At 45.5% G+C, this 18,399-nt stretch overlaps 1 protein-coding gene across 2 annotated transcripts in view; it reads left to right on the top strand.

Annotated features, from left to right (window-relative positions):
* Positions 1-18,218, top strand: part of LOC135550467 (cGMP-inhibited 3',5'-cyclic phosphodiesterase 3B-like) — a 93,315-nt gene extending 75,097 nt beyond the window's left edge. For both annotated transcript variants that reach the window (XM_064981322.1, XM_064981313.1), the window contains exons 10-16: positions 992-1,103; positions 1,989-2,102; positions 11,335-11,534; positions 12,615-12,818; positions 13,042-13,203; positions 14,871-15,111; positions 15,286-18,218. In XM_064981322.1, coding sequence (XP_064837394.1) covers positions 992-1,103; positions 1,989-2,102; positions 11,335-11,534; positions 12,615-12,818; positions 13,042-13,203; positions 14,871-15,111; positions 15,286-15,494 — 1,242 coding nt within the window. In that variant the 3' untranslated portion in view covers positions 15,495-18,218. The remainder of the gene's footprint in view (positions 1-991; positions 1,104-1,988; positions 2,103-11,334; positions 11,535-12,614; positions 12,819-13,041; positions 13,204-14,870; positions 15,112-15,285) is intronic.
* Positions 18,219-18,399: the final 181 nt, after the last annotated feature.

Here is an 18,399-nt window from a genome sequence, read left to right as displayed (position 1 = left end):
CTTTTGAATTTTATTTTTTCAATTTTATAATCTTCACATTTTCAAACAGTACATTTATATTTTCCAACGGGGCTATACATTTGGGTGAGGTTTTTCTCTCGCCTGAGTAGCCTCGGTTCACTGCCAAAAATAAAATTCAACCATCTAGTGTTCAGCCAAATAACAACACAATGTCAAATACAGGTAGTCTAGTCAAATAATTAACATCCAATCACATTAACCGTTACTTTCTCACGGGAATTCCACTAACGGTCCGTATGTAGCCAAACGTAGCTGCTGCTCATGTTGGTATCTGTACTGATGCCGCAAAAGATGGCGCAAAAGCCGTGACAGGGAGACATAGTGCAGTTGCTCCCGACGCTACTTGGGTACACTGCAGCATCCACCGAGAGGCTCTTTGCTGCCAAGGGAATGCTTGACAGCTTGAAAGACCAGCCAGGTTGTGACAAACTCTCACTCATTCTTATGATTAATAAATGTATCGTATAGTGTGTGTGGCAGGCTTACAATGATTGCAAAAAACAACATTTGAGATTGCACGGTTCCTGGTGCTAGAGGGGGTACACAGCTGAGGTTGAATGTTTGAAGGGGTATGGGACTATAAGAAGTTTGGGAACCACTATGTTACATCAATTAATATTTGAATAAGCAACACCTGAGTTGTATTCCAAATGGCACACTATTCCTTATATAGTGCACCAGAACCCATAGGGCTAAGAGTAGTTTTGTGAAGCAGCCGTTGAATGTATTTATTTGGAGAAACTCACTTGAATGATTGGTTTAAATGTTGAGAACGGTATGATCCCCATTACTGATATTTGCCTGAATGCTCATGGTGTTCTTGGGGATTCCTCTATGTGCTGTTTTGAGTACACTGTTCTCCCAGTGTCTCACTGTCTGTGTCTGAGGGGAATGGCTTGGTTAATGTCAAAAAAAATGTATTTGTTTTTTAAATTAATCTAGGTGTTTTATTTGTTGTCTTTCTCCCCAGGTGACCTACACTCTGTTCCAGGACACTTGTCTGTTTGAGATGTTTAAGATCCCTGTGAGGGAGTTCATGTCCTATTTCTGTGCTCTGGAGAACGGCTATAGGGATATTCCCTGTGAGTATAGTGCTGCCTGTGCTTTCTTCAGTCCAGGCACAAAGCCCATATTAACACTTGGTGTATTCTCTACTCAGATGTAGAAATTATCAGACCTGGGTGAAAAACATGAAGGTATGGGCTTCCCGAGTGGCGCAGCGGTCCACTTCATTGCAGTGCTTGAGGCGTCACAACAGGCCCGGGTTCGATCCCAGGCTGTGTCACAACCGGCCGTGACCGAGAGTCCCATAAGGCGGCGCACAATTGGCCCAGCGGCTTCCGGGTTAAGGGAGGGTTTGGCTGGGGGGGCTTTACTTGGCTCATCACGCTCTGGCCGGGCACCTCCAGGCTGACTTCGGTCATCAGTTGAACTGTGTTTCCTCCAACACATTGGTGCGGCTGGCTTCTGGGTTAAGCGGGCAGGTGTTAAGGAGCGCGGTTAAGCGGGCAGGTGTTAAGGAGCGCGGTTTGGCGGGTCATGTTTCGGAGGACGCATGGCTCGACCTTCGCCTCTCCCGAGCCCGTTGGGGAGTTGCAGCGATGAGACAAGATCGTAATTGGATATGACAAAATTGGGGAGAAAAAAGGGGATGTAAAAAATATATCAAAATAAGAATTTGAAAAAGTATTTGAATGGCGTTTAATTTCGCTTAATTACGCCAGTTTAGACTATTCCAGGCAGCTAAATCATTCCCACTTCAAGTATTATTTGAAATGATTTACCCAGGTTGTCATGAAGTAGAAATGAATCCCCATAATAGGTCTACAGTTCACTACATACAGCAGGACACCATACAGACATGCACCATCATATGTAATAGTAGCTTCTACCTCATGTACATGATGTGGTGAGGTATTACTGTGACTGATGTGTGATGTCCAGTGTGAATCTCTGCCTGTACTCAGATCATAACCGGGTCCATGCCACTGACGTGCTCCATGCTGTCTGGTACCTGACTACCCGGCCTGTTCCAGGGTTCCAGCAGATCCACAATGAGCATGTGACAGGAAGTGACACAGGTAGCACTATTTCTGTTCTCTTTATTTCATTTTGTATAACTCTGGACTTCCCCAAGCCCTCATTTATTACCATAATATACCACAATATGCCACATATTTATTAGCATAATTAGTGTGCTTGCTGAAGGCAAGACCACTCTAGATTTCATACATACTTCCTATTATTAGTGTGCTTGCTGAAGGCAAGACCACTCTAGATTTCATACATACTTCCTATTATTAGTGTGCTTGCTGAAGGCAAGACCACTCTAGATTTCATACATACTTCCTATTATTAGTGTGCTTGCTGAAGGCAAGACCACTCTAGATTTCATACATACTTCCTATTATTAGTGTGCTTGCTGAAGGCAAGACCACTCTAGATTTCATACATACTTCCTATTATTAGTGTGCTTGCTGAAGGCGAGACCACTCTAGATTTCATACATACTTTCTATTATTAGTGTGCTTGCTGAAGGCGAGACCACTCTAGATTTCATACATACTTTCTATTATTAGTGTGCTTGCTGAAGGCGAGACCACTCTAAATTTCATACATACTTTCTATTATTAGTGTGCTTGCTGAAGGCGAGACCACTCTAGATTTCATACATACTTCCTATTATTAGTGTGCTTGCTGAAGGCAAGACCACTCTAGATTTCATACATACTTCCTATTATTAGTGTGCTTGCTGAAGGCAAGACCACTCTAGATTTCATACATACTTCCTATTATTAGTGTGCTTGCTGAAGGCAAGACCACTCTAGATTTCATACATACTTCCTATTATTAGTGTGCTTGCTGAAGGCAAGACCACTCTAGATTTCATACATACTTCCTATTATTAGTGTGCTTGCTGAAGGCGAGACCACTCTAGATTTCATACATACTTTCTATTATTAGTGTGCTTGCTGAAGGCGAGACCACTCTAGATTTCATACATACTTTCTATTATTAGTGTGCTTGCTGAAGGCGAGACCACTCTAAATTTCATACATACTTTCTATTATTAGTGTGCTTGCTGAAGGCGAGACCACTCTAAATTTCATACATACTTTCTATTATTAGTGTGCTTGCTGAAGGCGAGACCACTCTAAATTTCATACATACTTTCTATTATAAGTGTGCTTGCTGAAGGCGAGACCACTCTAAATTTCATACATACTTTCTATTATTAGTGTGCTTGCTGAAGGCGAGACCACTCTAAATTTCATACATACTTTCTATTATTAGTGTGCTTGCTGAAGGCGAGACCACTCTAAATTTCATACATACTTTCTATTATTAGTGTGCTTGCTGAAGGCGAGACCACTCTAGATTTCATACATTGTCATGTCTTGTTATGTCTGTTCCTGTCCTTTCTCTTCATTCTCTCTCTCTGCTGGTCTTTTTAGGTTACCTTCTCTGTCTCTCATTCCTCAGCTGTTCTACATCTGCCCTAACTAGCTCATTCTCTCTTTCCCCACCTGTTCTCTCTTCCCCCTCTGATTAGGTCTCTATTTCTTTCTCTGTTCCTGCTACTTTCAGTGTCTGATTCTTGTTTGTGTTTTTTGATGCCAGAAGCAAGCTGTCGTCTCGTTTGCTTCCACCTTGTCCTGTCCTGTCGGAGTCTGCATGCATGGCAGGTGCAACCTGCATTATACTACGTTCTTTGGTTCCATTGACTACGTTGGAAGAGGATTTATGCCATTCCTGTTTTTTATTAAAGAACTCTGTTTTCTGTTAAAACCGCGTTTGGGTCTTCACTCAAGTTCCTAACAGAAGAATCAGACCAAGAATGGACCCAGCGGCTCCGGACCCTTTTCACTCCGCCGTCGAGATCCAGGGAGCGATGCTAGGCAGACACGAGGAGGAATTGTCTGCTGCTCAACATGCCGTTGAGACCCTGGCCGTCCAAGTCTCCGACCTCACAAGACGGGTTCACCAACTCCACCTCGATCCACCGCCCACTTCCAGGGTTTCCGAGTCTCCGGAGCCCAGGATCAACAACCCGCCGTGTTACTCTGGGGAGCCCACTGAGTGCCGCTCATTCCTCACTCAGTGTGATGTGGTGTTCTCTCTCCAGCCCAACACTTACTCCAGGAGCGCAGCCCGCATCGCCTACGTCATTTCTCTCCTTACCGGACGGGCGCGTGAGTGGGGCACGGCAGTCTGGGAGGCGAGGGCTGAGTGTATTAACCAGTATCAGGACTTTAAGGAGGAGATGATACGGGTTTTTGACCGTTCTGTTTTTGGCGAGGAGGCTTCCAGGGCCCTGTCTTCCCTATGTCAGGGGAATAGATCCATAACGGATTATTCTATTGAGTTTCGCACTCTCGCTGCCTCTAGTGACTGGAACGAGCCGGCTTTGCTCGCTCGTTTTCTGGAGGGTCTCCACGTCGAGGTTAAGGATGAGATCCTCTCCCGGGAGGTTCCTTCCAGTCTGGACTCCTTAATAGCTCTCGCTATTCGCATAGAGCGACGGTTTGATCTTCGTCGCCGAGCTCGTGGAAAGGAGCTCACGTTCTCCGTTGCTCCCCTCTCCACATCACTGCCACCTGCCGCATCACTGCCACCCTCCCCCGCCGGCTCGGATGCTGAGCCTATGCAGCTGGGGGGTATTCGCATCTCGGCCAAGGAGAGGGAACGGAGAATCACCAATCGCCTCTGTCTCTACTGCGGCTCCGCTGGTCATTTTGTCACCTCATGTCCAGTAAAAGGCCAGAGCTCATCAGTAAGAGGAGGGCTACTGGTGAGCGCAACTACTCAGGCCTCTCCTTCTGGATCACGCACTACCTTTCCGGTCCATCTCCGCTGGCCCGGTTCATCTGCTTCCTGCAGTGCCTTGATAGACTCTGGGGCGGAGGGCTGTTTTATGGACGAGACCTGGGCTCGGGAACATGACATTCCTCTCAGACAGTTAGGGAGCCCAGGGCCTTGTTCGCTTTAGATGGTAGTTCTCTCCCCAAGATTCAGCGTGAGACGCTGCCTTTAACCCTCACTGTCTCTGGTAATCATAGCGAAACCATTTCTTTTTTAATTTTTCGTTCACCTTTTACACCTGTTGTTTTGGGTCATCCCTGGCTAGTGCGCCATAACCCTTCTATTAATTGGTCTAGTAATACTATCCTATCCTGGAATGTTTCTTGTCATGTAACCTGTTTAATGTCTGCTATCCCTCCTGTTTCCTCTGTCTCTTCTTCACAGGAGGAGCCTGGCGATTTGACAGGGGTGCCGGAGGAGTATCACGATCTGCGCACGGTGTTCAGTCGTTCCAAGGCCACTTCTCTCCCTCCACACCGGTCGTATGACTGTAGTATTGATCTCCTTCCGGGAACTACTCCCCCGGGGTAGATTATACTCTCTGTCGGCTCCCGAACGTAAGGCTCTCGAGGATTATTTGTCGGTTTCGCTCGACGCCGGTACCATAGTCTCCTCCTCCTCCTCCCCGCCGGCGCGGGGTTCTTTTTTGTTCAGAAGAAGGACGGGTCCCTGCGCCCATGCGTGGATTATCGAGGGCTGAATGACATAACAGTTAAGAATCGTTATCCGCTTCCTCTTATGTCTTCAGCCTTCGAGATCCTGCAGGGAGCCAAGTTTTTCACCAAATTGGACCTTCGTAACGCCTACCATCTCGTGCGCATCAGGGAGGGGGACGAGTGGAAGACGGCGTTTAACACTCCGTTAGGGCACTTTGAATACCGGGTTCTTCCTTTCGGCCTCGTTAACGCTCCAGCTGTCTTTCAGGCACTAGTTAACGACGTCCTGAGAGACATGCTGAACATTTTTGTTTTCGTTTACATGGATGATATCCTGATTTTTTCACCGTCTCTCTCGATTCATGTTCAGCACGTGCGACGCGTCCTCCAGCGCCTTTGGAGAACTGTCTTTATGTGAAGGCTGAGAAGTGCACTTTTCATGCCGCCTCTGTCCCTTTTCTCGGTTCCGTTATTTCCGCTGAGGGCATTAAGATGGATCCCGCTAAGGTCCCGGCTGTCATTGATTGGCCCGTTCCTAAGTCACGCGTCGAGCTGCAGCGCTTTCTGGGCTTCGCTAATTTCTACCGTCGTTTCATCCGTAATTTCGGTCAGGTGGCAGCTCCTCTCACAGCCCTTACTTCTGTTAAGACGTGCTTTAAGTGGTCCGTTTCCGCCCAGGGAGCTTTTGATCTTCTTAAGAATCGTTTTACATCCGCACCTATTCTTGTTACACCTGACATCTCTAGACAGTTTGTTGTTGAGGTTGACGCGTCAGAGGTGGGCGTGGGAGCCATTCTTTCTCAGCGCTCTCTCTCTGACAGCAAGGTCCATCCTTGCGCGTTTTTCTCTCATCGCTTATCGCCATCAGAACGTAACTATGATGTTGGTAATCGCGAACTGCTCGCCATCCGCTTAGCCCTAGGCGAATGGCGACAGTGGTTGGAGGGGGCGACCGTTCCTTTTGTCGTTTGGACTGACCATAGGAACCTTGAGTACATCCGTTCAGCCAAACGACTTAATGCGCGTCAGGCTCGTTGGGCTCTGTTTTTCGCTCGTTTCGAGTTTGTTATTTCTTATCGTCCGGGCTCAAAAACACCAAGCCTGATGCTTTATCTCGTCTCTTCAGTTCTTCTGAGGTCTCCACCGACCCCGATGGGATTCTCCCTGAGGGGCGTGTTGTCGGGTTGACTGTCTGGGGAATTGAGAGGCAGGTAAAGCAAGCACTCGCTCACACTCCGTCGCCGCGAGCTTGTCCTAGGAACCTTCTGTTCGTTCCCGTTCCTACTCGTCCGGCCGTTCTTCAGTGGGCCCACTCTGCCAAGTTAGCCGGCCACCCCGGCCTTCGGGTACGCTCGCTTCCATTCGCCAGCGTTTCTGGTGGCCCACTCGGGAACGTGACGCGCGTCGATTTGTCGCCGCTTGTTCGGTCTGCGCGCAGACTAAATCTGGGAACTCTCCTCCTGCCGGCCGTCTCAGACCGCTTCCCATTCCCTCTCGACCGTGGTCTCACATCGCTTTAGATTTTATCACCGGACTGCCTTCATCAGCGGGGAAGACAGTTATTCTTACGGTTGTCGATAGATTCTCTAAGGCGGCTCATTTCATTCCTCTCGATAAGCTCCCTTCTGCTAAGGAGACGGCTCAGATCATTATCGAGAATGTTTTCCGAATTCATGGCCTTCCGTCTGACGTCGTTTCCGACAGAGGCCCGCAGTTCACGTCTCAATTTTGGAGGGAGTTTTGCCGTTTGATTGGGGCTTCCGTCAGTCTCTCGTCCGGCTTTCATCCCCAGTCTAACGGTCAAGCCGAACGGGCCAATCAGACTGTTGGTCGCATTTTACGCAGTCTTTCTTTTCGTAACCCTGCGTCTTGGTCAGAACAGCTCCCCTGGGCAGAGTACGCCCACAACTCGCTTCCCTCGTCTGCTACCGGTCTATCCCCTTTTCAGTGTAGCCTCGGGTACCAGCCTCCGCTGTTCTCATCTCAGCTCGCCGAGTCCTGCGTCCCCTCCGCTCAGGCTTTTGTCCAGCGTTGCGAGCGCACCTGGAAGGGGGTCAGGTCGGCACTTTGCCGTAATAGGGCGCAGACTGTGAGGGCCGCTAATAAGCGTAGGACCAAGAGTCCTAGATATTGTTGCGGTCAGAGAGTATGGCTCTCCACTCTGAACCTTCCCCTTAAGACAGCTTCTCGCAAGTTGGCCCCGCGGTTCATTGGTCCGTTCCGTATTTCCCAGGTCATTAATCCTGTCGCAGTGCGACTTCTTCTCCCGCGCTATCTTCGTCGCGTTCACCCGGTCTTCCATGTCTCCTGTGTTAAGCCCGTTCTTCGCGCCCCGCTCGTCCCTCCCCCCCCATCCTTGTCGAGGGCGCACCCATCTACAGGGTTCGTAAGATTTTGGACATGCGCCCTCGGGGCCGTGGTCATCAGTACCTAGTGGATTGGGAGGGGTACGGTCCTGAGGAGAGGAGTTGGGTTCCCTCTCGGGACGTGCTGGACCGTTCGCTGATCGATGATTTCCTCCGTTGCCGCCAGGTTTCCTCCTCGAGTGCGCCAGGAGGCGCTCGGTGAGTGGGGGGTACTGTCATGTCTTGTTATGTCTGTTCCTGTCCTTTCTCTTCATTCTCTCTCTCTGCTGGTCTTTTTAGGTTACCTTCTCTGTCTCTCATTCCTCAGCTGTTCTACATCTGCCCTAACTAGCTCATTCTCTCTTTCCCCACCTGTTCTCTCTTCCCCCTCTGATTAGGTCTCTATTTCTTTCTCTGTTCCTGCTACTTTCAGTGTCTGATTCTTGTTTGTGTTTTTTGATGCCAGAAGCAAGCTGTCGTCTCGTTTGCTTCCACCTTGTCCTGTCCTGTCGGAGTCTGCATGCATGGCAGGTGCAACCTGCATTATACTACGTTCTTTGGTTCCATTGACTACGTTGGAAGAGGATTTATGCCATTCCTGTTTTTTATTAAAGAACTCTGTTTTCTGTTAAAACCGCGTTTGGGTCTTCACTCAAGTTCCTAACATACATACTTTCTATTATTAGTGTGCTTGCTGAAGGCGAGACCACTCTAAATTTCATACATACTCTTATTATTGGATTTCTTCCGCACGCTCTAGAGCTTAAACGATTTAAGCTTTTTAACCCGCATCCAACTTCCAAATGTGCAAACTGCCCCAACTTAGAATTCTTGACAAAATATTTAATATTTTCAATAGCAAACATTTGAGACCTATCTCCTCTTTCACATCTTAAGCTATCAATGATAAACCAATGTTGAGATGTTCAGACTGACCCTCCTTAGATTTTATACAGATTTTTTTTTTTAATAAAAAAAGATATTGTACCCCTTTTTCTCCCCAATTTCGTGGTATCCAATTAGTAGCTACTATCTAGTCTCATCGCTACAACTCCCGTACGAGCTCGGGAGAGACGAAGGTTGAAAGTCATGCGTCCTCCGATACACAACCCAACCAAGCCGCACTGCTTCTTAACACAGCGCGCCTCCAACCCAGAAGCCAGCTGCACCAATGTGTCAGAGGAAACACCGTGCACCTGGCAACCTTGGTTAGCGCGCACTGTTCAGACTTCTTTAAAACCTTTATAAACTAGAAACCATTTAAATTAGCATAGATTTACAAAACATGGATTCATTGCCAACCATAGTAACACCGTGGTAGACATTTGAAATGCTATTGCCTTTTAACCATTTCAACTACACACATTAAAACAACTTAAACATTTTCCAAGCAAACTATTTAAATTAGTATAAAATAACCCACCAACAGCTGGTGGGAGGAGCTATAGGAGGACGGGCTCATTGTAATAGCTGGAATGGAATGGTATCAAACACATCACATATATGGAAACCACATGGTTTTCATTTACCTAGGTAAGTCAGTTAAGAATACATACATTTTTTCAATGACGGCTTAGGAACAGTGGGTTAACTGCCTTGTTCAGGGGCAGATTTTTTACCTTGTCAACCTGGGTATTAGATCTTGCAACCTTTCAGTTACTAGTCCAACGCTCTAACCACTAGGCTACCTGCCACCCCATGTTTGACTCGTTTCCATGAATTTCATTACAATTTCATTACAAGCCATTACAATGAGCCCATTCTCCTATAGCTCCTCCTACCGTCCTCCTATAGCCCCTCCTCCTCCAGCTTGTCTCAATCAATCCTTCTATCCATCTATACTTATTCAACTGAATTAATTAACATGAGGTTGGAATGAGAACCATAGAAATACACTGTTAACAAAATTAAGTTACAAGACCAACTTTAAAACATTCAGGCTATCCTAACTTAACATTTTCTAACACACCTTCATAAACAATAAACAATTTTAATGTATAAAAATTAGCATACCACTTATTGAATTAAATTTCAACCATGATAATACAGTGGTATTCATTTCAAATGCTACTGTTCTTTTTGGAGACTTATATCTCCCTCACTAACTTTAAGCATCAGCTGTCAGGGCAGTTTACCGATCACTATACACAGCCCATCTGTAAATGGCCCACCCAACTACCTCATCCCCATATTGTTATTATTATTTTTTTGTCTTTTGCACCCCAGTATCTCTACTTGCACATCATCATATGCACATCTATCACTCCAGTGTTAATGCTAAATTGCAATTATTTTGCCACTATGGCCTATTTTTTTTGCCTTACCTCCCTAACCTTACTACATTTGCACACACTGACTGTACGTTTGTTTATCCCATGTGTAACTGTGATGTTGTTTTTGTCGCACTGCTGGTCAACAGGTCACAGTTGTAAATGAGAACTTGTTCTCAACTGGCCTACCTGGTTAAATAAAGGTGAAATATTTTTTTTTTTTTTTAACTATTATAGCTACATACATTAAAACAACTTAAAAACTTTTTAAACTATAACAATTCAAATTAGCATACATTGGCATTTAATAACCCACCAACAATAATAACTCTTGAACTGTTCAAGCTAGAGACACCAAACCAACTTTCACCAACTTTCATGTTCAGGGTAGGCTATTCAATCAATCAATCATTCAATTTTCCCATCTAGCTACTTTTTCTACTTTATGAACCAGTCAGTACCATTAGTATTGTATTCACTATAACTACTCTAACTTATTTCACAACCATAAATACTTTAAGACGTGCTAGCAAGCACACATTTTCTTTAGGAAATTGACTTTTCTAGTTCTATGATAGCCTCTTGATGTACCAGTGTAGGCATTCCTGTAGTGTTTGTCCTTTTCTCGGCAGACACCAGATGGTTTAGTTTAAAATGCCAGGATCCCCACTCCCATCCCTGCTAATTATATTTTATGTACTGCATCTTTGATCCATCGGAAATGATTTAATGCTCGCTTACTGACTGATCCTTCAGTAGCTGCCAGAGGAGCAGCTGCCTTCTGATAAAGAGAGGGGGAGGGAAGGGTGGAGAAACGGAGAGGGGGGAGATGGGGTGGTGAGCAAGCCTCTGTCGTGATAGAGATCTGTCTGTGCTGAGCTCAGCATGTTTATGGCTTATTTTGGCCCTTTTAATCTTTCAAATGGAGTGCAGTAGTCTGAGTCACTGGGCCACCAGCTTAACCTGCCTGTAGAAATCCTACTCTACATACTTTGTTCTTAATGTGACACTAGTTCCCTGTTTTCACTTTATAACACAGTCAAGTCTTCTCCAGTTATGATGTAGTTCCAGTGTGAGGACCCAGTATGTCGTTGCTGAAAGCTGCTGCTCTTCTCTCTAGATTCAGACAGTGTGAGGTCCCAGTATGTCGTTGCTGAAAGCTGCTGCTCTTCTCTCTAGATTCAGACAGTGGGATCTCGCCGGGCCGGGTATCATACGCCTCCTCCAAGAGCTCGTCCATCTCTGACGACAACTACGGCTGCCTGGCGTGGAACATCCCTGCTCTGGAACTCATGGCACTATATGTAGCAGCTGCCATGCATGACTATGACCACCCCGGTCGCACAAACGCCTTCCTCGTAGCCACTAACGCAGCTCAGGTAAGTGTTATTATCCCAAAAGCCACTGCTCTACCATCTCAGCTAGCAAACCCACACCTGTTCAACAGTAAAACCTGTATCAGGAAGAGATACAACCTATCCCGTCACTTCAGTAAGTGTTCCCATTTGTGTTCCCACACGCTGTTAAGTCCTAGGAAAGGGGAAGTGTTGTGCTTGTGTCACAGACAGCATTCATTTGGTCCCTGTGACTCATGGATGAGATCTTTATTGGACTTAAAGCTTCTACATAGATAGGTTCTAATCAGCCTTGGATCTCATGGTAAAAGCAATGAAGTGAGGGACTGGTATAATATTACACTTAGTTCACATGTCAGGGAAAAGTTCCCACAATTCCTAAGAATTCAGCCAATTCCTTTTCTTGCTACAACATTACAGCAAAGGTTGACAAACAAACTATACCACTGTATAAAAAGTGTTTTGCACTATCATGAACTATTATAGGACAGTGCATACTGTCTAGGTTGTGTTTTCCAACCCTGGTCCTCCAGTACCCCAACAGTACACATTGTTATTGTAACTCTGGAAAGCACACCTGATTTAACTTGTTAACTAATCATCCAGGTCTACAATGAAACTGTGCAATGTTGGGGGTACTGGAGGACCAGGGTTGGTAAACACTGGGCTATGTGATATGTGAAGCAACAGTTCTGGGTAGGCTATGTGATACTGTATAACAGGATGGCATGGCATTACATTACATTGCTAACCTGACATGTGGGCCATGCCTTCCTCGTAGCCACTAACGCAGCTCAACCCTGACATATTGATTAACAGTATGTTGGCAGTCAGTTAATCACCCACCTGTCCACCAACATGTCTAGACCGTCTGCATTATTTAATCCAAAGCACACTGACCCAATTTCCTTTCCCCTGCTCACCCCTCCCTCTTTTACCGTTCCCTTCTTCAACCTCCTCTTTCCTATTTTACCCTCTCCTTTCTTCTTCTTGTCCTCTGACCCACCCGCATCCCTCTCCACTCGACCTACCCTTCATCCTACTCACTCTCTTCTTCCCTCATCCACTTCTCCTCTACCTCCGTCTCATACCTCTGTTCCCCAGGCGGTGTTGTATAATGACCGTTCGGTCCTTGAGAACCACCACGCTGCTTCGGCCTGGAGCCTCTACCTGTCCCAGCCAGAGTTCAACTTCCTGGCCAACCTGGACCACGTGGAGTTCAAACGTTTTCGCTTCCTGGTCATCGAGGCCATCCTCGCCACAGACCTGAAGAAGCACTTTGACTTCCTCGCCGAGTTCAATTCAAAGGTTTGAGATGAAGATGACGAACCTCACATTTTCAGAAAATCTGTTTCCATTCTGTTGATACTTTGTTTTTCCTGTCATTTCGATACTGGCAAAGGCAATAACAATACACATTATCTTTATGGCTAATAGAGTTGATACTTAAAGGAACATGCTGGATCTCTATTAGAAATGAGGAGCCTGGCAGTTATAATCACTGTGTGAATGTTTGTGTTGCTATAAATAGGTGAATGATGTGAACAGTCCAGGAATCGACTGGACTAATGAGAATGACCGGCTGCTGGTGTGCCAAGTCTGCATTAAGCTGGCAGACATCAATGGGCCGGCCAAAGGACGCGATCTGCACCTCAAGTGGACAGAAGGCATTGTCAATGAGTTTTATGAGCAGGTATGGAACCCCTCCACTCAGCATGGCACACATGTCAGGTTTGCAATGTAATGCAATGCCATGCCTTCCTGTTATACATTATCACATACCATACTACTCGGAACTGATGCTTCACATATCACATAGCCTACCCGGAACTGTTGCTTCACATATCACATAGCCTACCCGGAACTGTTGCTTCACATTTCCTACCCGGAACTGTTGCTTCACATATCACATATCCTACCCGGAACTGTTGCTTCACATATCACATTGCCTACCCGGAACTGTTGCTTCACATATCACATAGCCTACCCGGAACTGTTGCTTTACATAGCCTACCCGGAACTGTTGCTTCACATATCCTACCCGGAACTGTTGCTTCACATATCCTACCCGGAACTGTTGCTTCACATATCACATAGTCTACCCGGAACTGTTGCTTCACATATCACATATCCTACCCGGAACTGTTGCTTCACATATCACATAGCCTACCCGGAACTGTTGCTTCACATATCACATAGCCTACCCGGAACTGTTGCTTCACATATCCTATCCGGAACTGTTGCTTCACATATCACATAGCCTACCCGGAACTGTTGCTTCACATATCCTACCCGGAACTGTTGCTTCACATATCACATAGTCTACCCGGAACTGTTGCTTCACATATCACATATCCTACCCGGAACTGTTGCTTCACATATCACATAGCCTACTCGGAACTGTTGCTTCACATATCACATACCCTACTACCCGGAACTGTTGCTTCACATATCACATAGCCTACCCGGAACTGTTGCTTCTCATATCACATAGCCTACCCAGAACTGTTGCTTTACATATCACATATCCTACCCGGAACTGTTGCTTCACATATCCTACCCGGAACTGTTGCTTCACATATCACATAGTCTACCCGGAACTGTTGCTTCACATATCACATAGCCTACCCGGAACTGTTGCTTCACATATCACATAGCCTACCCGGAACTGTTGCTTCACATATCACATAGCCTACCCGGAACTGTTGCTTCACATATCACATAGCCTACCCGGAACTGTTGCTTCACATATCACATATCCTACCCGGAACTGTTGCTTCACATATCACATAGCCTACCCGGAACTGTTGCTTCACATATCACATAGCCTACCCGGAACTGTTGCTTCACATATCACATAGCCTACCCGGAACTGTTGCTTCACATATCACATATCCTACCCGGAACTGATGCTTCACATATCACATAGCCTACCCGGAACTGTTGCTTCACATATCACATATCCTACCCGGAACTGTTGCTTCACATATCACATAGACCAGTGTTTCCCAACCCTGGTCCTCCAGTACCCCCAACATTACACAGTTTCATTGCAGACCTGGACAAACACACCTCATTCAACTCATTGAGGGCTTGATGATTAGTTAACAAGTTAAATCAGGTGTGCTTGTCCAGGGTTACAATAACAATGTGTACTGTTGGGGTACTGGAGGACCAGGGTTGGAAAACAGACATAGCCTACCCAGAACTGTTGCTTCCTTTTCTGCTGTCTGTTACTGCTAGAATCAACACAATGTCACATTTATCCCTCTACGAAGTGAAATTAGATTGTTTTATTCATTAATCTTAATTGACAAATTAGTGAAAATGTTTGTCTGCCTGTCTGTCGATCATCTACAGGGGGATGAGGAAGCCACTTTGGGATTACCCATCAGCCCTTTCATGGACCGCTCCTCTCCCCAGCTGGCCAAGCTGCAGGAGTCCTTCATCACACACATCGTGGGGCCGCTCTGCAACTCGTATGACGCCGCTGGCCTGCTCCCTGGCTACTGGATCGACGAGGAGCGCTCTGAGGATGAGGAAGAGCAGTTGGAGGACACAGAGACTGACGAAGACGAGCTGGAGGAGGAGCTCGAACCAAGTAAGACGTCATTTTCTACCCTTCTGAATTGATATATGATCGTGAGTTGATACATTTATAATTTTAACATTGAGCATTTAACATTTCCATCAAGAGCAGGAGTTTTTTTTTCTTGCTAGTGCAACTAAAAAGCTTTGGGATGTTAAATCCTTTTTTGTGTGTGGTCCCATGCAGAAAGGAGAAACGGCCGGCGTCGGCTGTTCTGCAACATCATGCAGCACCTGACAGAGAACCACAAGGTGTGGAAGAAGACCATCGAGGAGGAGGAGAAGAGCAAGGAGAAGCAGCAGGCCGACAGCCTGCCTCTCAGCCTGTCCCCTTCGCCCTCCGACGACCAGATCCAGGTCATTCAGGAGGAGGAGGAAGGGGAGGAGCGCCAGTAGCATGATGAAGAAGAGGAAGAGGAGGGACAGAGCCAGGATGCTCGGGAAGGGCGGAACAGTGAAGGCGAAAGTCCTTCAACTCCTCCCTTTTACACGCTCTCACACACACACACACAAAAAAATATTTATACACAACACATACGTGCACACACGTACTATAGACATATACACAAACACATACACACACAGGATGACCCTGCTGGATCTCCACACGTTGAAATTGTCACTGTGCCGACACGCTAATGCAGTCATGTTGTTTTGAAAAAAGGCCTTACTACTGTGAGGGGATTCTTCCTGCAATGGTGGGAACCCCACTCCTATGCACTTTCACCCCATGGAGAGTAGACCAAGAACAAACACCAGAGCTGAGGACACTGGTGTGGAGAGGAAGAGAGGAAAAGGGTCTGGATGCGCCCTCCATGGTGATCTGGCTGTAATGCTGCCTTGAACGCAGAGCACTTAACTCTCCCTTAGGTACTAAAACAAATCCTATGATTTCAAATAAAGTAAAAGAAAAAACACCTTGACGTGGTTGACATCCGTTACCAAAGCGAACAGTTCAAACGTGGAAAGACAAGAGACTGAGACTGTTTCAGGCTCACTGTCAGGAATATTCTAAATTTATATATCAAATGTGCCTGTCTGAACCTTTACTGAGTCCCCTGGTCCAGACCCTATGTTGGTCTGTGCAGTCCTCTCCCCTTGCTGGCGACACCAAACACTGTATCACTGACTCAGTCACAGAGACGTTGTGGAGATGTTGACTGAAAATGAGCATTATACCTGCATCGTTTTTGATGCCTTTTATTCATGTGTACCACCGCCCTGTTATGTTTCCTTCTTCTTTTTATTGGTTTCCTGTGTGGCTCAGTCGGTAGAGCATGGCGCTTGCAACGCCAAGCGTCGTGGGTTCGATTCCCGCTGGGACCACCCATATGTAAAAAAGTAGTGGCCCCAGCCGACTTGTAAGTCGCTTTGGACAAAAGCGTCTGCTAAATGGGATATATTATTATATTATATTATTTAGTTGGTGTGAGCGTGTGTATGTGTGTGTGTTTTCTTCAGGAACGCTTGGTCGCAAGTCATTGAAATGTTGTCGGAGATGAGATGTTCTCTGTTGTTCCAATGGAGTGCTGTTCCAATGAAGGGATGTTTTTTTTTCTTTTGATTATATCTATTCTTTCACGGTTACTCAGGATTCTCGTGAAGTTGAATCATTATTTTGCAAGAATTTAAGTAATTGACTTTAAAACAAAATCTCGGTGATTGAAATAGTTTTTAAGCTTTGTATGAACAACTTGAAAAACAAACACATTCAAGCAATTGAACTGCTCCTCTGTGATAGAGCAAAGTGTTTCTGTCAACCTCCGCTGCCCCGCTGGCAGCTTGATCTTCTAAAGACCTCACTGTAGAATTGGGATCCTTGATTGTCAGTTGACTGTAAAAGACCTGTTTGCAGCAAGGCAACATTTTGTACAGTAAAATCCCATGATTATTCATGTACCAGTATAGGTAAAGGTGTTTTTGAGTGCATTGCTGTTGGCATTGTTTTTACACATACTCTGTCTAGATAACCTCTTCATTTAATTTCAGTCATTCTACAGAAAATGATGTTTTGACAAAAACTATAGATCTTTGCCAAACCCACAACCAGGCCAGGACTTAAGTAATCCAGGGTTTCACCTTTGTTTTGGTTTTATAGTGTCTTATTCTCTGTACCATAAGATGGTTTAATACTAATAGTTCTATATTTCTGTCTGTAAAAACTCTAGGCATTCCACTAGAAAAGAGTTTAATGAAAGAGATGGCAGACCTGCAAGCCGAACTCACTTATCACCCTATCAAGTCATTTTCTCTGGAGAAGGAAGTTCTCAAATAGGCAGTGTAATTCAAGCTAGTATATTTAAAGACAAAAATATATATAAATGTCCACATTTTACTACCAAACAAGTGTTTAGCCTCTGCACAAAAAAATATCTGCATATAAATAGAGTGTATAAATATATTATATTTTTTAATTAATCAACAGAATGCATCTGTTTTCTACACACAGCTGACATATTGTACAGTGAGACCCTGGTATTCTCATCCTGTTTCCAGAGTTTTTATCTGATACTACAGATGTTGAACTGTGGGGTTTGGTGTTTTTCTTTTGGGTTCAGCATCTCCCTGCTCCTTATCATAACCACTTTCTCTCTCAACTCTTGTGTTGTCTACTCAGTCCACCCATCCACCCAACCAGTGCCAAACTGTCCCTGCTCACTGCCCAACCTCTGGGCCCTCATACACTGGGCTTGCTATGGTTGGACCCAGAGGTCTCTGAGCTTCATGTCCCACAGCAGGCTCAAAGTGATGCTGGTGAAGCCCAGCCCAGGTGTTGTGGAGGAGAGCTCACGACTCCTAACCGTGGCCCTTCAGTCCGTTCGGGTTGAGCGACACTGCATCTCTTAAGTTCTGATGGTGAATTGTGATGCCTCTGCCACCTCCCCCCACATTTTATGGCTCATTATGTTGTAAAAGTTTGTTTGTTGGCTTGTCACTGTGCAGTCTCACGAACCACAGTGTCCTCTAATGTTCTTGTCATAAAAGTTTCTATGAATGGCTGTTACCCTTATGTAGCATTGAGATATTGTATGTCTGTTGTAACTGTTCAACCATATCAAAATTGTGGGGGAAATTATTTTTGTTATTTATAGCTGTCATAAAACACCATCCCTAAAATAACTGTTCTCTCAAATGATTTTATTGATACATACACACACATACTCAATTGTAACTGTGTGTGTGTGTGTGTGTGTACTGAGTGTGGCATAAAAATCCCCTTGAATGTAACTGTACTATAACTTTGTCCTTAAAGTGTTTAGATCCTCCTGCCAACAACCACAGTTGGAACACTGATGTTTGC

The sequence above is a fragment of the Oncorhynchus masou genome, chromosome 1 (genome assembly GCF_036934945.1).
Source record: "Oncorhynchus masou masou isolate Uvic2021 chromosome 1, UVic_Omas_1.1, whole genome shotgun sequence".
Lineage (NCBI taxonomy): Eukaryota > Metazoa > Chordata > Actinopteri > Salmoniformes > Salmonidae > Oncorhynchus > Oncorhynchus masou.
The sequence above is the reverse complement of the archived record's forward strand: the minus strand, read 5'-3'. Positions and strand labels throughout refer to the sequence as shown.